Source organism: Calypte anna, chromosome 5A (genome assembly GCF_003957555.1).
Source record: "Calypte anna isolate BGI_N300 chromosome 5A, bCalAnn1_v1.p, whole genome shotgun sequence".
Taxonomy (NCBI): domain Eukaryota; kingdom Metazoa; phylum Chordata; class Aves; order Apodiformes; family Trochilidae; genus Calypte; species Calypte anna.
In genome coordinates this window covers 11,814,365-11,840,166 of record NC_044251.1, presented here as the reverse complement: position 1 = coordinate 11,840,166, position 25,802 = coordinate 11,814,365, and the positions used below count along the sequence as shown (strand labels likewise).

General features: G+C 34.2%; 1 protein-coding gene across 2 annotated transcripts in view; it reads left to right on the top strand.

Moving 5' to 3' along the window:
- RYR3 (ryanodine receptor 3) overlaps window positions 1-25,802 on the top strand; it is a 208,420-nt gene that overhangs the window by 44,930 nt on the left and 137,688 nt on the right. For both annotated transcript variants that reach the window (XM_030452246.1, XM_030452245.1), the window contains exons 4-13: window positions 3,328-3,402; window positions 4,255-4,333; window positions 6,842-6,954; window positions 7,358-7,457; window positions 8,967-9,060; window positions 11,958-12,032; window positions 12,930-13,086; window positions 19,144-19,317; window positions 22,945-23,066; window positions 25,113-25,281. In XM_030452246.1, coding sequence (XP_030308106.1) covers window positions 3,328-3,402; window positions 4,255-4,333; window positions 6,842-6,954; window positions 7,358-7,457; window positions 8,967-9,060; window positions 11,958-12,032; window positions 12,930-13,086; window positions 19,144-19,317; window positions 22,945-23,066; window positions 25,113-25,281 — 1,158 coding nt within the window. The remainder of the gene's footprint in view (window positions 1-3,327; window positions 3,403-4,254; window positions 4,334-6,841; window positions 6,955-7,357; window positions 7,458-8,966; window positions 9,061-11,957; window positions 12,033-12,929; window positions 13,087-19,143; window positions 19,318-22,944; window positions 23,067-25,112; window positions 25,282-25,802) is intronic.

The window sequence follows — 25,802 nt, the reverse complement described above, 5'->3', positions numbered from 1 at the left end:
TATTTGTCATTTTGTAGCCATCTTTCTTGCTTAGATTACATGGGGGTGAGATACATGCTATAGAAAGATTGTACTATGTATACTAAGAAAGACTTAGTTTCCAGTTTAAAGTCAGGAAAAGCACAATCTACTGTCTTAACCTGCACTCCAGATATTTAACTGGCCCATGTCATAGCACAGCTGAGGTAAGACAGAGTTCTACTCTATCACCTCTGATCTTGCAAAGCCAACCTTTGCATACACATTTTTCAGACCTCATCGTTACTGAGATCTTGTTTCCCACTGTGTTCTCCAATTTAAAATGTAATTTTTAAAATTTCTGTAAGTACATTGCTTTCTAGGAAATGCAGCTCTTGATGAAAAAAGCATTTATTGGAAAGTAAGATTGATTTAAACACTTCTAGGGCTCCTAAGCAATAATACAGTCCTCACCCAAAAATTTAGCCAAAAGATTTAATCTGTAGTATCTACTAATTTAGTAATATGTGAATATTTGTATTTGGAATTGGCAGTAGAGGACAGATAACCTTTTCAGTAAAAATCATCGTACTGGTGCTTTGGGGGCAGTGGATAATAAAAAAGAAATAGTCTGTTGTCCTATATTTATTTCAAGACTACCTGGCTCTGCATTTATTTTGAAGCTGGGTACTATCCAGTGGGGAAATGGTAATAGGAACAAGGCAGTCCATATAAATAACAAACATGAAGTAAGAAAGGACAACCTGAACAATAAGTTCAGGAAAAGTTTCTTTCTGGACCACAAAGATTTTTTACACTCAGAGAAGGTGGAATCCTGATTAGCATCTGTCACTAAGATGTTGGTAAATTGGACAGAATATTTTTAAAGATGAAATTAACTGATTCTGTTTTGAGACATATGTCATAACTATAAATCAAGTTAGATATTTGTATTATGAGGCATCATCCTCAGCACCATAAAAGCAAATTGGTATGATAATAAGTAATTCCTAAACTCTATTTCAGAAAAAGCTGTATTAGCATAGAATAAGAAATGCTGTCTTTAGATATTTTTTACATATGTAGAGAAAGTGACTGCATGAAATGTAAAAATGAACATCTTAAAATGTTCATTTACATTCTGCTCTCAATGCAAAGGCGTTGCTAAGAATAGAATTTGGCCTCATGTAATTGACATTAATTTTTTGTTGGTTATTATTCCATTGTATGATTTGCTTTCCATATTAAATTTCATTTGGAATGGAGCTCTCTTGTTACTTTCAAGGTGTGTTAGAGGAAGAGAATCTCATTTGATCTCATTTGATTCTGGTGGGTTTTGGTTTTTTTATGGTTTGGTTTTTGTGTGGTTTTGTTGTTTGTTTTTCTTTATGAGTCAGCCTTAGAATTACAAGTGGTTCCCCTAAAAATTGTCAGTAAAAAAATAGTGTGAGGTGTTTTCTTACCCTTTCTCATCATGTATTTATTTGTTACACACTGACTATGTGTAATTTTCTTCTTTCAATCTGCCTGTAATTATAGTTGATTTTGCTATTAAGGTTTACCTTGTTGATTAAAATGTTGCAGTTTAGGAAAGAAGTGTTTTATTTTGTGGTTTGTTTTGTTTTGTGTTTTTTTTTTTGGTGGAAGATATATTTGGAGAAACTCCTGGAATTTTTGTACTTATTGTTTCTTATCAGATATCTCAAGTATGCTGTTCTCTGAATGACCAGCAATAACTAGCTTATATTTGTCTCCACTGTGTCTCCAAAACAGACCCAACTTGGGGAAAGATCAATTGATCATAAATCAAATCAAAAGAGGGCAAAGAGAAAGCACGAACCAGACCTTAAATACTTTACCCCACCCTTCCCTCCCTCCCCATCCCACAGTTCTCTGTTCTTGGTGTCTCGACCTCCTTCCCCGCGGGAGGAGGGGCAGGGGGGGACAGGCAGCGGGGTTCACGGACCATTCATCACAGGCTGTTTTCTCAGGGCTCTCTCTCCTCAGGGAGAAGGATTCCTCACAGTTTTTCCCTACTCCAACGTGGGGTCCCTCCCACGGGAGAAAGTCCTTCACGAACCCCTCCGACGTGAGTCCCTCCCGCCAGGCACAGCTCCTCAGGAGCAAACTGCTCCAGTGCGGGCGGCCCAGAGCCACGGGCTGCTTGGGGACACAGTCCTCTCCATGGCTGCAGATCCACAACATCTGCTTCGCCGTGGTGCTTCAGGGTCTGTTCCACCATGATTCTCCATGGGTGCAGGGGACAGGCTGCCTTCTCATCGCGGGGTGGAGAGAAAAATCCCCTCAGGCACCTTCCCCCTCTCCTTCCTCACCGGCCTTGGTCTCTCTGCTCCGTCCGGCATTGCTCTCCTCTGGTGTTTTCTCATCTGGTGGTGTGCTTTCTTCACGTGTTGCTTTCCCTCATCTCTCCCTTCTCTGCCCTGCTCATAATCACCGCGTATCTCCCCTTCTTGAATATGTTAATCTTAGAGGAGCACTTTTATTTTGTTCACTGATGGCCTGAGGCAGGGAGAGCTGAGCAGAAAATACTGCCGTGAGTCAGCCCTGGGAGGGGGATCCCCTTCCCTCCTCCCATTAACGGCACCGTATCAGCCCAGAACAAACTTGAATAGTCTTGTTATTTATAAATAACTAGGAAATAAGATGCAGAAAAAGGCTTAAAAATTATAGAGCTTGTTGTCTTTTCCATAGGTAACTTTCTTTTTAAGGTTCTCCCCCTTGAATTTATTTTCTTCTCTTCAGTAAAAATAGAGAAACGATGTGTGTTCAGTTCTCTGAAGAACTGTATGGAAAAAAACAGCTTTTCCTCCCCTCAGTCTTGTCATAAATTTTCATACTCAAAATTAATAGCTGTTCTTGGTTGAACCTGTGGATGCAGTAGCTTTAATGAGTTTGGTAAATGCTTCACATTAATCTTAGTAAGCAGATATCCTTAGTGTTAAACTGTTCTGTGCAGTAGGTGCGTGTTTCCTCTTTCAAATTTCTGTTTGTGTATGTGCAAATATACTTATATTATTACTATTTTTTTTAATGCTGCTGAGAAGTTTATAAGAAAGGTAAGTGGTATCTTATTTAATTTATAACATTTTTTTGAAAATGCTGTGGGCTTACTTAATTGTAGTAAATATTAGGTCACAAGTCTTTGACCAAAACCCATTTTTTTTTCCCTCGGCAGATATGTGGCTATTGCTACTTCATTATATTTTTTGCCCAGCATATTCATGTAATCATTTACTTGAATATTTCCATTTATTACTTAACTGTAGTAACTTTTCATGCTGTTACATAACTGTGATTGTGCTCCATGCAGTGCACTGGAGCTCTGACCTTCTCTGTTATGTTCTGTAGGCAGCTCAAGGGGGTGGTCACAGAACCCTGCTGTATGGCCACGCGATACTACTTCGGCATTCGTTTAGTGAAATGGTAAGTGAAAGAGCATTTGCACAGAATGGGTAACATGAAACTCAATTAAACTTCTTTTTATCGAATTAAAAATAAATATAGATTTAGAAGAATGTTGAATAGCTTATGTTATCTCAACAAAATGAAGTAGCCCTTCTGTTTTCAAGTCAGATTCTTCAATCTATTTCACTTAAAAATGTGAAATGGCAGAAAAGCTCCTCTAGCCATGAAGTATTTCTGTGTCCTTAAGGAACTGATTAGCAAGTTGATGTTACTGCAAATAAATTTGTTGTGATTAATATTATTTTTTCCATCATATTTTATAAGATAAGGTTTTCCTTTCAATGTCCCATAGTTCCTAAAGACTGCCCACAATAATGCTAGCTTCAGGATACCTTGTATAAATTTTGTTTCACTACATTATACAACTGGAAAATTCTAACTGTTCTGGACCTCTGATTTATTAGGGTCCTTGCAAATATACCTGATAGGAGGTTGAAAAAATGAGAAGTCATGAAAACATCTTTCTTCCTTTTCCCTGTACTAGAATACTGTATATTAAACTCTGTATAAACCATACCAATTTTAGCTGCCTTGATATAACAGAGTTGCAAGTGTGATTACTGCCTTTTTTGGTATGCTTGCTATGTTTTAGTGAAGTAAATTTGTTAAAAGTAATGGTGTCATAAGGTGTTTACCTGTTGCTATCTAATGAACTATGTGAAACTTTGTAAGGTAGGATTTAAATTGCACAAACAAAATGCGCTGAAGTGGAAAAGGATTTTGATGTTTTAGTCAAGAAGAGATGGAGCAATGTGAATGTATTAATTTGGCATGTGTGTTAATAGATACCATTGGGGTTTTGTTTTGCAGTATTTGACATGTTTAACGTCATCAAGATCCCAGACAGATAAACTTGCATTTGATGTGGGTCTAAGAGAAAATGCAGCAGGTATGGCAAGTTGCTTTTGAAGCAAAATGTGTCACATATTTGTTTTTAGAAGAAGTATTGAGATTAATGGCACTTTAAGCATACAAACGTGTTCATTAGAAATAATGTGACTGAAAATAAACAATAACTTTAAATACAGATAGCTTTCAGTAAATTAACTGACTTTGTGTAAGGAAAGAGTGAGAGTGCATTGAAATTAAATTGAATTACACCTACTGCAATAATACTGGTGATAATGGCCAAAGTAAATTAAATAATAATAATAATATCTATACAATAAATTTGAATGCTTTTTTTCCTTGTTTGTATATTCAATAGAATTAGAGTACAGAAGAGCCATGTATTGTTGCATTCACAATATACCTTGTAACCATGCAACAAAAGAAGTTTGTAAGTTGTTATGGAGGAAAACAGAAAAAAATGTAATGAGCTCTCTGCTAAAAGAGCTGAAGAAAAGTAAAAGCATTAAATGGAAGAAAATAATAGTGGAACAGAGGGGAAGACATACAACACAAACGAGAAATGACGAGAAAGCTTTAAAATCTAATTAATAGATTTCTGGGAGTACTGCCAGTAACAGTGCTGCTGACAGAAATGTAGTAAAAAAAAATTGTGCTTCCATGAAATCACATTTAAATTATGAGATACCACTGGGAGCTGTGTTAAATTAATTTAAAAGTAACTCAGCCACAAAGAGCCACATTTAGGTTTACATGCTGCTGTATACATAGTGTTGGTGGTTGCTGAAAGTAATGAGTAATCATGAGAAAGTAACTGGTGACCCTGTCGTACCCAGGCTCAGACATCCACTTTGAAGGGAAAATCAAAGTACCTCATTAATATAAAGCTTTAGTAAAGAAATGCCAGTTGCATTACTGTAAACCTGTGGATTTTCATTGTTTCTTGTGATTTTGAAAATAAATTAAAATCAAAATGGACTAACTGATGATGGAGAGGGACTGCCAAGGCAGGTGCTAAAATGTTTACCATGATATCTGAAACCTTTTTCAGGTGATTCCAATTATCTATGTGACCACCTGTTTTGAATGAGTGGAGTTTGTCTTTCAGTTTTTTGTGGGCATATAGCTGTTTTCAAACAAATATTAGCAGCCTCTTTATCATATTGTTGGTTGCTGCCTTAGATGCAGACCATTTTCTATAGGCATGTTGATGAAAGGAATGTTTGTATTCTGTTTTTCTGAAAATAGTTACAGTGACATTTGTCTTTATAATTTTATACCTTTTTTCAGAATTATTATGCATGTGTCTGCTTGTGCTCATAAGGTTTTGTTACAAAAACCTGCAGTTGTCTCATATCAGTATTTGCTTAACTTTACATATAAAAGAAGACCATTGTGCACATAAGTAAGAAGTATAAAGCAACACATGAAAGGAATGCCTAATAGTGGTCTGTGAAGAGGACTTTGATAACCTCTGCACAATTACAAACCTCGTAAACCAAAAGCCATAACCTTGCTTACACTTACCCTGCTCCCCCACCCATTAAATTGTCCTATTGCATCAATTTCAACTGCAGGGAATATTCTTCATATAGCAGGTATTAAGTGAAAAGCCATAGGATGTTTAGGGTTATTCTCTTCTAAAGATTTAGCACTTTGCCCTTCTACTTTTAGGGACATAACTTACTTTTTGTCTTCTTTATAATTAGTTTTGTAACCTTCAAATTTTGTTGCAAGGATGAAGAGTCTCAATCAAACGGATGTTTATGCTTTCTTTTATGCTACCAATTTTGCCTTTGTTTGATTTCCTCCGACTTTGGATTGCCCAATGAGAAAGCTGTGTTCAACTTGTTCTTTTCAGGATCTTAAATAAATCCTGAAGTGTGTGAAATTGTGGAACGAATTAGGTAATCTTCCCAGGCCTGGGGAAAGTGAGGGGATCATATGTGCAAAGTAATCTGGAATCTTATATTTAATGTGCAGGAAAGGTGCTATGGGTGTTACTGCTTTGCTTGGCTGTCCTGTAGTCATATGGTCTGTGGTACTAATGGAACTGCTCCCAGAACTTGTAATTGTCATGTAGCAATATTGTAAAGCTATGGAGTACTTGTTTCAAAATCCTGTATTCTGCGACATAAATGTCAGCTAGAGTGGAAATGAAGCAGAAGATTGTGAATTAAATATGAGCATTAAGCAAAAGAAGACACAAAAGGTGAGAATTAAGACTGTGGGAGTTGCCAGCAGTTTACTGGCAGTGAATGCCTTGAGGGGAGAGCAGTTCTGAGCAGTGTTTTGTTAGTGGTTAGTTGCTTTAAAAGAAACATGAACAGAGAAATAGCAGCTTCAGGGATGACAAAGATTGTTTGACAGAAATTGCAAGAAAAAAGAAAAAAGTTCAGAAGGATTGAAAAGAGGAATGAGGTGGCTTTATAAGGTGAATGTCTTAAAAGAAGTCTATATTGTGTTTTTTCAATGATATATAAAGATATCCTTAAATATCTTGGGAGCTGTGTTTTGTATATTCTTGGTAAGTGTCTCTGTCTTTTAGGTGAGGCATGCTGGTGGACAATACACCCTGCTTCTAAACAAAGGTCAGAAGGAGAAAAAGTTCGAATAGGTGATGATCTTATCCTGGTCAGTGTGTCTTCTGAAAGATACTTGGTAGGTTTGTTTGTTTAGCAGGTGGATGCATGTTGGGAAATGCTGTGCAGAGGTGGGATTTGTATAAATGAAATAATGCCTGTTTGTATTGCACCTTTTCCCCCTCAATGATAGGTTTTGCATACCTAAAGCAAGACTTTACCATTTCTTTATCCCTAGGCACACTTAAGCAATCTCCATCTAAGGAAGTTTTAATTTCTGTAACGGGAAGATTCTAAGATGCAGATGGAGACTGCTGATTAGATTTAGAAAATAGTTCACTTGAAAACAAATTACTGCTAATTTTAAAGAATATTTGTGTATTGACTTTTTAATGTATTTCTATTTTTTTGAGAAATTAATATACTAGATATTTTTAGGTGCATAAATTTCACTGTTTCCTGTTACTGTCATCTAATTTCAGCATCTCTCCATATCAAATGGAAGTACTCAGGTGGATGCCTCCTTTATGCAGACACTTTGGAATGTACATCCTACATGCTCAGGCAGCAATATTTCAGAAGGTTTGTCATTTTATTTATTTAGAAAGGTATTTACTGGGAACATCAAAGCAAAGAGATCAATGAATATAAAGAAAATGAGCATAGGAGAGAAAAGTAATGGAAGGGAAAACGAGGAAATACAGATGCATCAGTTGGGTTATCTGAAGAAAAGAGGTTAACTCTGGAAAAGTCCCTGTGTGTCAGGTTTCAGAGGTAAAACAGTATCACACAAACAGAGTCCTGCCTCTGTCTTCCTTACACTGATGAGCTCCTCCCAAAACTTTCTCTAGGTCAAACAGTCCCAGTTCTCTCTGCCTTTCTTAATGTGTGAGATGCACCAGGCTCTTAATCATCTCAGTAGCTCTTTGCTGTGCTTGGAGCCCTTGTACTGTGTAGCTCAGAATAGGACACACAACCAAATTTACATAATAAAATATGTATAGGGTGGGGTAAGCAGAGAAGCAGGTTTTCTGTGTATCATTTTTTTGGCAACTTCCTAGGCTTAGTTTAGCTGTATTAGCAGTTATCAGAAAGATTTACATGAGGGATGATCACATGGCAGAAGGCTTAGCAGGGTAGCTGAAGCTGAATGGACAGACCCCCAGAGTGAGATTTCCTATGTCTAAAATTGGACCAGAAGTCAGACAACACACTTTTTTGTGATGTTTGAAGTATTTTGACATAAATAGCAGGGACATATATATTTTTTCACATTCTTTCGTTGTTTTGACCCTTATATTAATTGGCAACAACATAATTGCCTCTTACCATTTTCCTCATTTACATTTTATATGGAATCAGCTGCACAGTATGAAAGTTTCCTTCTCTACCCTTCTTTCTTTGTGTGTTTGTTCCTCTAAGTGGTATTAATTTTACTTACAAGGTCAGAACAGTTTGGATTGAATGTCTGATGAATCATTTTTCTCCTACACATTTCTTTTTTTTTTTAAATGAAGCAAAGTGCCTGGTCTTGACCTGTAGTCTTTGTGTTAAATGATCTGGAAAGCAAGCTTCCATTTAACTTAATCTTTAGAACTGCTAAATGTGTTTCCATCCTCTGTCTCCTGCTGCTGTGCAGTTTTGATTTTGACACAAGTTATAATTGTCAGAACAAACTGATGAACTCATTAAATTATTTTCTTATGAGATCATTTAAATTGTATTTAGGAGAAGGAAACTGTGGCATTATATACTTGATTTATAAAGCATTATATATATTTTTAAAGCATTAAATTAAAAAACTGTAATTATTGCAGAAGTCTTTATTTTCCTGTTCTGTCACAAAACCCTAATTTGATTTTCAAATGTTAAGAGATTGATTTCTTTTCATCTTCATCTTCAGAAGTATTTTTAACTGGAAAAGCCACTAAAAAAATTGTTTTCATACTAACTGTGTTATTGTAGTTTAATTTTATGAGTGAAAACTTGTAAATATTTCATCTAGGTCTTTTGAGTATCACAAAGTTTTTTAGGGTGCTATTTTTATATTGTCAATGTTTAAACTAATGAGAAAATGTGCTTCCTCCACAGGATATCTTCTTGGGGGGCATGTAGTACGTTTTTTCCATGGTCGTGATGAGTGTTTGACAATTCCAACTACAGATCAGAATGAGTCACAGCACAGGTAAGTGATGGTGCATTTTTATACATTCCCTTCTCTCAAGAAGTAAAAAGATTGTTGACTGTCAAATTTGAGCTTAGGAAGGTTAATCTCCTAATTAGGTAGACTGAGAGAGGTACATTAAATACATTTTTATTAGACACGTCATTAATTATCCAGTGACATTGGTTGGAGAATTTCAGACCTACTAAGCAGAAAATCATCCATGACTTCTTTTACTGCTGAAATTCAATTTCCACTTGAGATTCCAACCTGCTGTGTTGTTTGCCTTTAGTATGTCCTACCATAAGCAAAGGTAAGCTAGCATTAACAGGGAAGATAGTAATTTAAAGAAAAAAAAAGCCTTAAAAAATCCCTTAATTTTTATTTATTTATATTCCTAAATTAGTAGAAAACCTGAATGCTGTATGGAACATTTTCAAATGTGTGACAGTGATAGAATATGCTCAGATCCATGATCTGGAGTTGTTCCGTGTTTTCCACGTGAGCTTCATGATAGTAATAAGGCCAAGTTTGTGCTGTGTCATACTTGTAGGAGTCATATTTACATTACACAAAACAAACTGTAAAGATGAAAATAAAAACATTTAGCAACAGAAGCAGGAGAAAGAGCTGTAGAAATTTGTTGTATTTATTTCCATCTCTTTGCTTAATAAGATGTATTCATTCCATTAGCCCTATTAAATAAAATAAGTGTGGTAATTTCTCTTTTCCTAGGACAGACATTTAATTTTATGAAGGTTTTTGTAGAGAATGCTCCTTAACAATACACACATTGACTATTATCTTCCAAAAATCTTAAGGTCTTCTGTGCAAGTGATGTTACAGGGGATACACTTACAAAAAGGCAAGCTTGGCAAAAACTGGATGGCTAGATAGAATCAAGGAGATGAAGAAGTGTGGGTGCTGTTGTTAAAAAGCAGCAATTCTCTTTCACTTGCAGTTACTCTAAGAGCAGGAGGCTGACAGCAGCACAATGTTTCCTAGAGAAAAAGCTGGAAAAGGGTTGAAGAATTCAAGTGGCATAGGAATTTAAGAGTTACAAAAGGTGAACAGAGACTCATCTATGTTTTCCCTTCAGCAAAGGAATGGTTGAGTTGGGCCAGGTAGAAATGAAGGAAGTAAAAGACAATGAAAATAAGTTATTAGTTTCAAGCTTAGCTAGGAAGAGGTCATTAGGATCTGTCAAATGTAACAATGTTAAGGTGAATGGGACCAAAGAGGAGCTAGGATGAATGTAGAAAGGAAAAACACTAGACAGTTACTGTGTTTATATTTTTCTTTTCCTTTTTTTATTTTTTCTTTTTTTTTCTCTTTCTTTTTTTACTTTTAATTTTAGTGTTGAAAAAGGAAAAGAATTTCCTAATCTGAAATGCCTCTGTTTTAAAATGTTACTTTAATTCAAAACATGCCATATAACAGCTAGGTTATGACATATTTATGTATGCATGTGCAGTAGTCAATAAAGTCTGACAGAGCAGGAAGGCAGATTTTAAATTCCCTTGCTGCACATTTTTTTCAGACACCTAAGTACTACAAAAGATCCAGCTCTCATGCATAATAGAATAGATTAGTCATGTTTCTTGTGGAAATACATGCAAGAAAGTTTTTCATCTTAAATTAGTCATTAACGTCTTTTTATCTAAGCACTAGAATTTGTATAATCTTTCTCATATATAATGCATATAGGAAATACAGTGGATAATAGGAAAGGTCTTGCTTGATCTGAAACTCAGATGACTAGAAATTTTTTTTAGTTTGTTTTTAATAATAAAATATTGCCTTTACTGTGCTATACAACTTGGTGTCACGTTTTGAAAGGAGTTCTCTTGCAGACAGTAACCTAAAAATAGGTGAAAGAAACTAAATTTACTTAGTTAAGGTATTAAAATATTCTGAATAGGTAAGGTGCTCATCAATTATCCTCAGTTATTTTTATAACTGAATAAACTATTTGACTAAAAGCTTATTATTTCCCAAATTGTGCTGTTGCACAATCTAACAAATTCAATTATCATTAAAATAATTCTTAAAAATTCTTAACAAAATTCTTTTTTCTAAAAAAAGTTTCTGTTTATCATGAGTTTGAGGTCAGGATCTGTTTCTGTTATCCATTGTATTTCCTATATCGATTATAAGTGAGAAATACTATACAAATTCTGGTACTTAAATTACAAGATATGGATGATTATGCAAAGATAAACTTTCTTGCTTGCATTCCTGTGAATAGGACTAATCTGCTATAATTGTAATTGTTTCTATTTGTTTTTTGAGTAGAATTGTAGCTTCAGCATTAAAGGACCAGTAATTTAAGACTAATTGGACCAGTAATTTAAGAATATAGGACTATTTTAAAGGCTGAATCCCTTCACTTCCTGTTTTTTATTTCTCTGAGTTTTCTAAAGCTAATAAATAACTTTATCTGTATTACGTTTTGCAAGGATTACAGTAGAATATTTTTAGTTTAGAATAATTTACAACGTTAGTGCATTTTAAGAAGTAAATCTAGGATTGAAGTCTCTGATGTTGTATTAATGCAGTTAATCATTAATGTGTACTTATTTTAATATTGTGTTTATATGTATTTAAGAGCATTAGTAATTTAAATTAATCTCTTGGGAAGTGTATGATGTATGGGTTTTTATGACTAAGTAACAGGAAATGTTTCTCAGCCACTTTGAAGGTTCTCTCCTGAGAGAGAATAGCTTAATGGAAGTAGTTTGGCTTACCTGGGACTTCAGGACTGTGAACCATGCTCTCACTGATGAGCAGCAATCTTTTGTCTCTTCAGCTCTATCTGTGTAGCTGGGAAGAAGTGAGTCCTACAGAGAGGAGTAAGTTATAAATACTATTTAACAACAATAAATACCAAAAAATGATCTTCTGAGTCTTTTTTGTAGGAAAGTACTTTATGAAACAGGAGGAGCTGGTGTTCGAGCAAGGTCTTTGTGGAGAATAGAACCCCTTCGAATAAGGTACTGATGCTTTTTGAACTTTCTTGTTAGTAACTCTTATTAACAGGAATTTGCTTGCTAAGCAACCTTGAGGCCTTAAGGGAGAACATGAATAATATATCTGTCCTGCTTTATCTTATATGATACTTAATAAAAAGCAATCTAACATGATAAAATGGTACAGGGAACATCGGTATGTCAGTATTTTAAGGCCTTTATTTTTTTTACTTTTTGGTATGTGTTCCATATCAAAAGCAGTGTTGCCTACGAGATACATCTGCTTGAGACATTGCTTCTGTCCAGAAGTTAAATGCTTTCCTAATTGTCAGTCCCAACTGGGCATAAATATATATATATATACACACACACACATATAGATATTTTAGACTTTATCTCTCTCCAAGGTTATTAGTTATTTGTTAACTCATTGCTAATGAAATTTTGATATATAGCATAAAGATATACATGCTTTAACTGTGATAGCCATCTTAACTTTATGTTTTACTCTTGGTAAATTTGTGATTTGCAAATGAAATACCATCATAGCCAACAGAGATGAAGTTCTTTGGAATGTTGACTCCTCACTTAGGCTTAATTTGTTTGTTTAGGCAGTCAGCTGAAATACAGTGGTTAATTGACACTTTAGTGTTTTTCAGAAACATGTAAGGGTTTTTCACAGACAAAACAGAGAGAGGGTATAGAAACAAGAAAATTAAAGCTGTACAACTCAGTGTTCCCTCTGCAAATGTATCAACAATTCTGCATCTGGTTTAGTGCAGATATTGAAATCAAAACAAAAAGATATATATGTATATATATATATGTATCTCCTATTTTCTGAACATTCTTTAAAGCCTAAAAGAGTAATATTAGTTTTGCTTACTTCATAAATTATTTTTTGATGTCTGATATTTTTAGCTGGAGTGGAAGTAACATCAGATGGGGACAGCCTATCCGTCTGCGACATATAACTACGGGACAGTACTTGGGTCTGAATGAAGATGAAGGACTTGTAATGTTAGACAGAGAAAAGTCAGACACAGCATCCACTGCCTTTTGTTTTAGAGCATCAAAGGTAAATAACATCAATACAAATTTCTCTTAAATATGGGGCACTCAAATACTAGTTTGAGTTTGTTCAGCGACTTTATTAATTATTTGTAAATTCTCAATTGAAGAAATTGGCAGAGATTATGCATTTAAATAAAAAGGTCAACCACCTCAGCTGAGAATAGCAGCTTTCCTTGAAGAAAAAGAGGGCTGATGAGTAAATTTTAGAGTAAACTAAACTGTTAGCAGGTTAAAAAAAGAAGATTGAAAATTAATACAGTGCAAGATACAATGGTTGATTATGAGTGCTTTCATCATCCTACAGTCATTTTAGTTGGACATGATCTATTAGGATATTATTCATTCCAGGTCATAATTGAATTCAGTTGAATTCAGTTCAGCTGGGCAAAATTCTTCCCTTGCTATTATAAGTGCAGTGTGTTGATAGGTTAATTGCAAGGAGAATCTAGTCAGTGGTTTCTAAACAGTATGTTTTCAAACTGTGCTCTTCAGTGAGCTGCTAATTGCATGTTACTAGCTTTTTCATCATTTCCAGCTGAGAAAAACAGTTCAAGTGAGAGAGAATGAAGAATGACTATGGAGGTAGGCAAAATTAATAACTTTTTTCCCAGAAAGGTTTTTGCACCAAAGATGATGAAAGCTTTTACATGCTTTCACAATATTATGAATATTTGCTGTAGCTGCTACAATAGAGTTTTTATTAAATATGAGAAGTTAAATGTACCATGTAATTCTGAGTGCTATATGGTCTCTAAAGGGCAGTGAAAGAGAATCTTTAAAGTTAGATAGGTTCTAGGTAAAATTTATTAATAAGAGTCTTAACAGATGCTCAGCTTTAGTTAGTTAGTAAAGCAAATGGTTCCTTTTAGCATGTTTAAAATAAGAGTGCTTATTTTATGCCTGTGGCTGCATATAGGATGCCAAGAACTTTTTTTTTACCCAATCAAAAGAACTAAAGAACTGTTGGTAAATTTCTTTAGATAGCTAGATGCTCACCAAATAGTTTTGCTTCTTTCTTCATTGCAAAGGCTATGCAGTGTAGATTGTATGTATGATGTTGTGCAGGGGCATTTATTCTAGCTGTAATTTTTTGCTATTTTTGGCAAATCCTGGCACCTTGGGAGGCATGGTGAATATGCCAGGAACAGGGCAGTTAGTAGTATAATACTGTGTTCAAATATCTATAGCATACTCACTGCCTAATTGGACACCAACACTCCTGCAATTTCTTAAAGTATAAAATGTTTATATTTATACATACTTGTAACATAAACACTTTCTGTTGCACTGAATCAGTGTTATCTTTTTACTGGTTTTGTTCAGGTGTGTCTGAAAGGCACATTAGTGAAATTTGTTACAATCTCCAAAATTAATAAAGTGAACTACAGTAGCAATTAATTATGTGGAAGTCAGTAGTGACTGTGTGATGTATTTATCCCTTCTCTTGTGTTTGTACATAATAAGTTGTTAATACAAACTTTTATATGAAGTACAGATTCAGTTTCTCATCAACCTAGGATTTGCACTAACATATATAGAAAAGAACATTTTAATCTCATGATAGATTATAAATTTGCTTTTGCCTGTGCCAAGAATAAGAATAGTTGTTTATTGTCTGGGCAGGTGAAAGCTGCACTGGCCCATGGGTAAAGGCATTAGTGTTTCCAAAGGTGAGGGGAACAAGCAGTGATAACTCTTCCTGAAGAAAGAAAGGTGAGGTTTGGAAGTGAATAAACCCCAAAGATTGATCTGGACTGTAAGACGAAAAGGACTCTAAAAGCAAGTGCTGATTGAATACTGATTGAGGAGTAAAAGAACTGCAGACCTAATAGTTATACTAGATACATGGAAGTGTGATTATCTTAATTTCTGCAAGTATGTATTTGTAAACCTTTGTTTTCTCCTGTTCATTTTCCCAACTAAGAAATATTTTCACTTGTCCAGACCTTAACATGGCATGCATTATGGGAAATTTCAAGATAATTGTCTTATACCTTCCTGTCCAGCTGTGCACAGATCCTTAAAAACAGTGTGCTGGAATTCCTGGCTGTTTACAGCACCGCTGTCCTTTAGAATCATAAAATAATTCTGGTTGGAAAGGGCCTTGGATAGTCTTCTATTCCAGCCTTCTACTCCAGGTGGGGTCAACACAGAATTCAGTCCAGATTGCTGAGAACATGCATTGCTGTGGAGTATCCAGAATGAAAGAAATATTTCTCCATTTAGGTATTCTTTCCAGTTTGGAAGCCAGAAAAATTGGTTTTGTTAAAAAAGAAAGAGAGGCAGTAGGCAGAGTGATGTCAAATGTACTAAATCCCCAAAGTTTCCTTGGAGCCTGTGACTCATGATCTATAGTCTAATTTTTCCTACAGTTATAGACATCCTCATGTTGAGAAAGCACACCTTCATCCTCAGTGTCTTTTCATACCATTTTAACAGTCTTGTATGATGCTTGGTTTTCAGAACCTGTGATTGCACTTATAAAGTATTTAATTTCACTATTTAATTTCCTTTTGCTGGGTAACACTGGCAAGTAAAATAGAGTTAGTTAGTTATAAAATTCAAATTAGAGTTTGCCTTACATAAGTAAGAATAGAAGGGACTTTTTAAAACAGTGAAAGAATAAGCTAAAGAAGAGTACAGTGCTGATTTTGATGAAAATAGCAATATATACCCGTTTACTTCAACTTAGTGAAAGTAAGCTTACAAGCATCAGAAATTAACAGACCCTCCGCCCCCAAATAATGCCTTTTGTTGGGCTGAAGATGGAGTTTTACTTGTGAGAAAGTTGTAAAACACTGACCTTTATATTTCAAGGCAACAGTTCTGTAATGCCTTGTGACTAGAGACAGCAATTTCCCTACAGCAGATGGAATCCTGTTTTGAAATGGTATGTTCTCGTGTCAGCACAGCACTTGGCTCAGTATCCTTTGCTGAGCAGAACCTTGATTTTGCTTATAATTTTTTTTTTTTTTTTACAATAAACACAGTGAAAAACAAGAACATATCTAGAAATAGTTGTTTATTTAAAAACTGTTGCCCAGAATTAATAGTTGCAATTCCCTATTTTATTTTCATGCTGGTATATACAATTGACAATTAAGATGTTACTGGTGGTGTCTGTCTGAATAAGTAACATTCTGACACATTCAAAAGTCACAGATGACTCATGCAGAAGGATTTGGTAACGTTTTGATCTTACTGCCAGCATGTAGCTATCTTAGGGCCTGAACATGGCATTGGGATGTTGTAATAGTTTAGTAATAATCATAATGTTTAATTCATTTTTGGAGTAAGATGATAGGTATTGCAAAGTCCTAATGTTCAAGTCCTGAAAGTTCAAGTATTTATTTGTAAATTCGTATTTTTCAATTATCATTTCTGTATAGGCACTGCATTTCAAAAACAATATTAAGCTCTTTACTCTACTTATTTTATATGGGAGGAGGGAAAGGTAAAAAATGCCTTTTTTTTTGTTTGTTTTCTTGCTTCCTAGGGTGTAGAAATCTATTTAGTAAAGCATAATGAGTACAGTCAGCTACTAGCAAGCAAGATAGGTAAACTCAATCTGTCAGTTCTCTGCTCGAAAATTTGTAGACCTTTTTCTCTTTTCCTTTTGTTGAATTGGCCTAGCCTGTGGCAGTACTTTAATGCAATAACAGTGTGCAACCCCAAAAGATACAATTTTAATTAGCTCGAGTATGTTAGGTTTAACAAGAGTTCAGCAGTAAGGTTGTCTTACTATTCTTAGGAGTACGTAAAGAAGCCCTTCAGTTATCAAAGTGATTTTTTTCCCCTCCTCTGTTTTTGTAAGAAGACATGAAAAATTCTTGTAAAGACAGTTGGGTTTATTTGTCCTGTTTAAATTGCTATTCATTACCTTCTGTCCCGTTGCAACCTATGCTTCAATGCATTCTCTGATTTCCTAAATCTTCCCCTTTTTTTTGTATATTAAATATCTCATTGAAATTGTATCTTTAACAGCTTTTCCCTCGAGTTACTTTGTTTATTCCTTCTTTCTTTTTTTTTATTTTTTATTACTGTTATTCTTCCTTTGCTGTTTTGCAGACTCATGATGTGATTTGTTTTCTTCAACTTGATTCATTCATGGCCTGAGGGAGTTAATCTCAGAATAGATTGTGAACAGAAGGTTTTGAAGGAGAAAATGTTTGGATATTTTGCTGCTAAGATATGTACAAATATCTAGATAAGAGAATTTTTTCCCATTCTCCCTTGATTATCTTTATCTGACTATACTTTTAAGTTGTTAGAAAACACACTCTCACTTTGCACACTGCTGTCAATTGCCTTGGCTGAAATCCCAGAAAAACTGGACAGCGTACAAAGAGCAAAATATCATGAAGAGGAGTTTGTGCTGTGTTGCTTAAAGTGAAAACAGCCTTCAGACCCCCAATATAATTAGAAAGCTTTACTTCTGAAATTTGAAAAATCCTGGGGTTTCTTTATATGTAGTGTCATCAAAAAGGATCAATATTGCCCAGGTTTTTTAAACCGTAATAAATTAGGATCACTTGTCATACACATTAAGATTTCTTTCATTGAAATTTTCATTGATGCTTGATTTGTGATGTAGGTGTAATATTTGAGATAAAGCATTTAACCTTCTGGGTGCTACGTAAAGCCAAATAATTAAGTGCTGACAGTTAAAGAATTCATGCAACTTAATGATGTTTTTCATCAGCCCTCACATTAAATGTGTTTTGAAGGAGTTCATCTTTATCTGCACAGGACAGTGTAGTCCACGTAAAAATGATATGACATGGTTTACCCATAGTATTGATATTGCAATGGTCTCCCCAAGGAATGTCTTGCAGTTTCAATCAACTTCATTTTGGCATTATAATGCTTTCTATTTCAACTAAAATTATAAATGGAAATAGATTAACATAGTTAAAATACAACTTATCCTTACTCCACAAATGTTGGATGTTCAGTAAACTGAAATAAAATAAGAAAGCCTGTTACACATATAGTAATTCAAACTGTGTATCAATGTCTAACACATTTTGCTCACTTAGCAGCAGATAAGCAACTATTTGCACTTAACATTAAGTCCATCGGCATTTGAAATCATAAAACAATGATATAATTACTCAATTTACTTCACAGTTTTTTGCCTAATCACAAGAATGCCCATGTATCCATAATATGCTGTTGTAGAATTTGCTGCAGAGTTCTGTTCTTACTCCTGAATTAAATTTTGAAAGGAAAACTATTTAAATTTAAAGGAAAAAAACAACAATTGCTTTTGTGTTGGAGGCTTAAAATTCTCTGGTTGTAAATGATGAATAAAGGGATTAACAAATTAGTTGGATTTAAAATTGTACTGGATGTTCCAGTCAAATATTGAGCTTTATTTTTGAAAGAGAAGTGAAATAATCCAATTCCTTTTACAAAGAAGAAAAATGGAATAATAAATGTAAAAAACCAACTAAACAAACGAACAAAAATGAAGGTGAAATAAAAATAAAAGCCTAATAATAATTATTTTAATAATTAATATATTCTTCTTTGCTGGTTGCTGCTATACAGAGGCCTTATTCCAATATTAATGCCTAATTTTTATCTAGATGTACTATTTATAAGCAAAAAAATTATTTAGCATTAAAATATTTTAACAAAATTTCAAAATAGGTTTCTGCCCATTTTTCTTTTTCATGTTTAGGATGCAATTTGAAAATTCCAGTAGTATAGAGTTCTACAGACTGAAATATTAATTATATCAGTAACTCAAATATTGATTAGGGTAAGGTTAAATATGTAAAGATTTTTTTATATATAAAATCTTTTCATGATAGTGGATTTTACATGGATTTTCTTGCTTCAGTGAAAATGGTGCTTCAGATTTGAAATTATTTTTAATCAGTCTCTGATTAATTGGATAAAAACAAAAAAATAGGTGAAATGAAATGTAGCTGCATCTTAGCATTATGTAGCACAAAACAGTGTTCAGTTTTGGAATGGGTTTCAGTGACAAAATCAATGGTTTATCCTGTTCCTGTACAGAGATTAAATGTCAAATTTTATTTTATCTTCTTAGGAGCTAAAGGAAAAGCAGGATTCCAATCTTAAGCGTGAGATTGATGGAATGGGAGTCCCAGAAATAAAGTATGGTGATTCAATCTGTTTTGTCCAACATGTGGCCAGTGAGTTATGGTTGACTTACAAAGCACAAGATGCTAAATCAGCACGTTTAGGTCCCTTGAAAAGAAAGGTAATGTTTGAATTTTGTTTTAATTACTTGCAAAGTGTATGTTAGCCCTATAACAGCTTTGGTGGTTCTGTGGTTCTACCAATGTGGCAAATGTGGGTTTAATTGCTTTGGGCTTCTTTATTGAAAATGGTGTGAATGTTTCATCCTAACAATGAAAATCTACATTTAGCTTTTTTAGAGCATAAATTGGTAAGTTATCTTACATTCACTGGAGTTCTAGATTTTTAAAATTTAGTGTATTGTATGAAGTGCCAATTAAATCTGTTATTTAAGAAGTAGCAGTAGAAAACCCTCAAGTTTCCTAAGAGATAATAACAAATATTTTCCTGTCAAAATGTTAGATGTAATTGTGATGTTGCACTAAGAAGTTTCTTTCTCTCAGCCTTTTGATTACAGAGCACAGGCAGATTCTTAATTAAGGGCATGTGACATGTTACCTCTTCAGATTAGGTTCACATTTCATTGAGAATTAGGGGTTTATTACTAGCTTTGCATAACTGAATCATTAGCAAACGATTCCTTGATTTTGTATTCACAGATGTTTTTACAACTTGATCCCATATTAGAACACGAAAAAGAAAAAAGTTCATTACTGAATGGAACTTGAAATTACTCTTTAATTATTTGTATGTATATACATTCACAAGAAGATGCTCATACAAACACTAACATGAAAAATGAGGTCCTTGGCACAATATCACTTATTTATGCAGCACACAGGGTTATAAACAGGAAGGTAGTGCCCAGCCCCTTCATTTCTGAACAAGATGATTGATCAGAGAAATTCTTCTTTGTATTCCAGTCATTCAGTATTTTCTTGATAAGAGATTCACACAATTATGGCCCCTTTCCCAAGACAATATATGCTACAGGATTCTGTTTCCTGACAGTCCAATTTTTGCAGCTTCAGAAAGCAGATAGATACTTCCTCTATATTCAATGAAGAATTTTTCCTGTGAAGAATATATTCCTGTGAAATTTAGTAGTTTTTTCCCAAATTTTCTGGTCAGCAGCAAGGGGTTAAAAGTCACCTGTCACTTTTATTCTCCTTTCAACCTGTTTCATGCACGTTCAAAGTTCCCTCATCTGTTGTTGCTCTCTCATCTGGAGAATTCTCTCCTGTATGTGCCTTCAAGCAGAAGAAAACCCAATCCTTCTCACTTCCTGTGACTGAGATTCCTGTGGAGGCAAGAAACAGTTTGTCATCCTCTGCAAAAAATGATACTAGAGCATAACTTTGTAAGCAAGTTTAGGTATATACGTACCTTTCAATTTCGTATCAAATTAATTTTTCTACAGTAAAAGTGAAGTCATAGGTTTGTGTGAATGCTCCTCCATCATTTCATCAGGAGATTTTTGCTTCCAGCCACTTAATTCTTCTCAAGCTGACCTCAAGTTTTAGTACCATTAGCCTCAGTAGCCCTAGGAGAACTGAGAAATGAGTTTTGCAACAGGCAAAGGGTGCTTTGTTTTTTTTCTTTTCACATAACCTAGTTATTATCACTGGCAGCTGCTGCAAAGAGAAAATGTCCATGGGATAAGTTCTGTTATAAAATTTTCAAGATGCCAAGTAAAAATTTCTGGGTTTTGGCATTGTTACAGTTTCATGTAGCAAGTTATCCTGCTGTCTTTGCAAGACACAAGTATGTAAGAAATTTTGGCATCACTTACAAGGCTACTGTTGCAGGTTTTGCCAGAATGTTGGTCTCTTACATCTCCTTCTCTCTGAGATCTTGGTAATCCAGGGTTCAAGACATTGTCCAGGTAGTGATGATATTTTTACATCAATATTGTATTCAACATTGCTCCACCATCCACTGTGAGTGATGGATGCCTATCTGTTCAGATTGAGAGCTTGCTTCTGTGCAAGCTATTAACTTCTGCAGAGCTCCAGAATGTTAGAGCTCAGAGAACAGAGCAAAATGCTTCATATTTTGGATTCACATCCAGGAGACTATTGATTGTTCTGGTTGTTGGTAAATATCAATGCCCTGCTGCACCTCAACAAGTAAGGCAGTGCCAAATGGCCCTTTATGTGAGGGGAAGTGGTTTATCTGAGGAAGTGGAGTAGGCAGTGCTGGATGCTTCTGGCCATGATTTACTCACTAGAGTTCTAAATAGAACTTTTCTGTCATTGTGGTGTTTCTGGATGATTTAGTTGGCCTTTTGGGGTTGCTTTTTCCTTATTTCTTGGACCAAAAAGAAAGACTAGGTCTTTCTAAAAGGCTTCCTCTCTGCATATCTGCTACTCAATGCAATTACTTTGCAAGGTATGGCAGCTCTTGTCTGCCAAGTGTTTTAGTTCATGTATTATTCCTATGGCTCCCAAATCTGGAGCAATGGCCTGAGGAAATTTTATTTGATTGTTAAATGTTTTCTTTCCAGTTCTGTGATGGGAAGAATGGTTCTTTAGTCCTTATTCAGTTAAGAGATGCCAGGATCCTTCTTTATGAAAGAAGTAATATTTCTGCTAGCAGTCACCCACAGTGTGACTATAAAATACTTGAACGAAGAGAAAAGATGTTTGCTGTACAAAGTAGTCTTCTTTAAGATAATGTCATCAAAATGCTAATTAAAAATATCTTCCTAGTCTTCTCCCTAACATTGCCATTGATTCTGGAGTCCAGATAAACCCAGAGGGTGATGTTTGCTTCCTTTAAAAGCACTTCCTCAGCATGCTGGAAAGAACAGAGCACACGAGTACTTTGGGTCCTGCCAAGTGTATAAAAGCATCACTTCCCAATACTTTAGGATAACTATATGCTAGTGTGTACCAAAAGCTGTTGGTATACAACATTCACATTTGTGGCAATAACTGCTTTTATAACATGATTAATTTCTTCATTAACTATCCAGTGCCTTCAGAATTACTCAGCTAAACTGGGCAGCAAAGTTTTACTATCTCAGTAAAAGAAAATAGAAAGAAAAATAGATTTTTCATTGGAGAACACATTAGATGACATCTTGGGCAACCATCTAATTCTCACAAAAATGCTGTTGATTTTTAATGAGTCAAAATTAGCAAAACTCATTTTTGTTGCACCTAAAACTTATGCTGGGTTTTGTGCAGTTGGGTATTTATTTAAATGGAAAAATTAAAAACCCACAAAAGGATCTCTGTTGCTTCTTGAACTTCAGTTTGGTTCTGATAAACATCCAACTCGGTGTGTAGAGAATATTTAAATGAAAAGTTACTCATAAATGTTGGGGTTCTTTTGCTGCATTATAATTTTTATGATATTTGTCACTCCACCTTGATTTTCTTGTCAATAATCTTTTCATGCATGAATCCTTTAGGAATTTATGCTTAAGATGGTGAAGATCCTCTTTCCCTGAGAATCACAATACAGAAATAATTATCATTTTTTTCAAATGGGAAACATTTGATAAACATATATGTTTATTATGGAAGAATAAAGGTACATTAAAATGTCTTCTGAATAACTTTCATGTGAGACTGAACAATTTGTATTTAATAAACAGATGTTCAGGTAGTGTGATAGCAAGTAGTAGCTTGGTATACATACAATTACTGTTTTCAGTGCAATATTGAAATAAGTTAGAAAAACATTTAAAAGTTACAATTTTAAAAAAATAATTATTTTGATAATTACTTACTTCCAATAGGTTATATTACACCGAGAAGGCCATATGGATGATGGTCTGACCTTACAAAGGTGTCAGAATGAGGAATCCCAGGCTGCTCGAATCATTCGCAACACTACAAGCTTATTCAACCAGTTTATAAGGTAGTTGTTACCATTTTATATGCAATAATTTTCTGTTTTTCTTTAAAGTATTCTGAAATTATATTTCTCTTAACAATTGTTTCTCTGAAACAATTTCTCTTAACTGAGTATTTTATGCTTCCAGGAATTAGTATTTAGAAGCTGTTAACAATGCATTTTTACTGATTTAGGCTTGTAATTTTGGATGAGTAATGCCATTAAATAGATGAACCATCTTATACTTGCGAAGTATATTTTGTGCTTAAAAAGTTTGGTATGTGCAAACTGTTGCCATTCACAATAGGTGTCCTCCAACCCTGATGGAGTAGCAGTATTAAACACCAGCCAGGCAGGCTGGCAACAAAATCTTGTTGTTGTTGTTGTTGTTGTTGTTGGTTTTTTTTTGTTGTTGGTTTTTTTTGTTTTTTGGTTTTTTGTGTGTGTGTGGGTTTTTTTTGTTGTTGTTTTTTGTTGGTTTTTTGTTTGGGTTTTTTTTTTTACTTTCTTTTTTTTTTAAAATTAGTTGAAAACGTGCTGAGGTACTAATAGGCTGCCTTCTGTTCTTACCTCTTCTGTCAGATTGGTTCCAAAGAATGTTTATCAATATGGTGATAGGAGCTTTATATATATAAAGATATATATACACTTTTTTTTTTTTTTTTTGTATCATCTCTCATGTCAAACTGTACAAAACTATTAAGAATGTTTTTTTGTCAGGGATTTAGCTTAATTTTGACAGGTCTTAGATACAAATAAGTTCAAGAATTTATTGCATTTTCTGATGAGGGCTTTGGTACTTGGGTAGTGAAGGGAATTATTATGAAAACTGCCTTACATATGTGTTTTGACTTTAAATAATATCTTTAGCCATGTTTGTTTTTAAATATGACACATTTTAAAGCATTATTTATTGTCTATTTCTTTTGTTACTTTTGTTTCCCCTTCTCTCACTTTTTACATTGTTCATGACATCTATTTTGCATTATTAATCTTACATGATAATAGCTCCTTAACAAGATGAAGATCAATTCAGTGACAATTCTATTTTTCCTTCACTATAGCTCTTCCATATACTATGTTTTTTGCTAAATATTTTCAGAGTAAAATACAATCCTGTGTCAGTGCATGTTCATCACATACGAATACACAGTGAAATGATTCAGAATGTGTGTAGTACTGAAGAAACTATTTTTTCATAATACTGACATTGTACAAGTTTTAATTTTAATTAAACGTGAACATTCTTCTATTTATGCCTAATTGATGAAAAAGTGAAAAATGAGTTTATAACTAAGAATTTACTTCCACAGAACTCAGTATATGAGATTGTATCACAGTGGGTTATACTACTACTTTGTATTTGTTGTGCTGGTATTAAAACAGGGACACTTCTGCCAGCAGCCAGCTCCTCCTAGATTATACTATTTGTAACAATGAGTCAGACCTTGATTCATTATTACCTCACCCAAGATTGAGCAAATATTTAAACAGGAAAGAGACATTATTTTACTGACAAATGAGATTCCTTAAAATAATTTATATTTTTAAATCTGACCATTCTTTATTTCCTGTGTAGTGTTCATACAGAAATTAATGATTAGGATTACCTGGGGTGTTTTTTGCTTTTTGTTGAAAACACTGGGGGATGCACAGCTGCAATAAATGCTACTATTTTAGCTCATCTGTACATTACACCTATTTCATCAATAGTATTTAAAGTATCTAAAGAAAGTAAATTATTTAAGAAAGCGCTTGAATATATCTTTCTTTTTCATCTTTTTGCTGATTTATTTGTTCTGCTCATTTCTAATTTTTTTCAAATAATTCTCACTTTAAATCAGTGCTGAAAGGGAAAGCTTCCACTTCAGGAAGCTGTGAGCACTGGACACTTAAATGATAGATCTTCGAATAATTTGCAATTGAGATCCACTGTTGCTCATATATATATAGATATATATATATGTCATATGGTTAACAAGACTTAATTTAAGTACCAGCAGAAAATAGGCTGTGAATTACAGTGGGAAAATGAGAAATGCTGCTGGTCTCTGCCATTGTTTTCTGCAGTGGAAACAACAGAGCACTTTCACCCTCTGCCCTGCCTATTGAGGAGATGGCTCAGACTCTGCAAGATCTGATTACTTATTTCCAGCCTCCCGAAGAAGACCTAGAACATGAAGACAAGCAAAGCAAGCTAAGGTCACTCAAAAAAAGGCAAAATCTATTCAAAGAAGAGGTACAGAGAGAGGAATTGTTTCACTGTTTTAAATTGAAGTGGATGTTTTCACTAACATTGAGAGTAACCTAAACCATTATTGTTGTTATTTCTTATGTCTTTTCTGTCCCACAGTGTGTGAAATAGGAAGGTTTGTTTTTCTCTAAAAACTGAAAGAATGCTAGTTTTAGAGAAGGGCATGTGTTACATAATAGCAGAATTGCTCCTTTATGAAAATTAAATTATTATGCTTTTTTATAAATAGGAAATATATCTTTAATTTAGGCACATTTGGATTGCTTGCAGGTTTCCAATACTATTTATTTTCCAATCAAACAGAAGTTAAAAATCTGTTGTATTATGTGAACTACTTTGGCTTACAGTTATTTTATTGAATAGTAAAATTAAAAAAAAACAACCTTGTGTATGTAAATTTAAAGTATGGTCATTTCTTTCCTATGTAAGGAAGTTTTTGTGTCAAAACACTTCACAAAAATTATGAAAGTTGTTATTATAAGTTTGGCTTACTCTTTTTTTATATA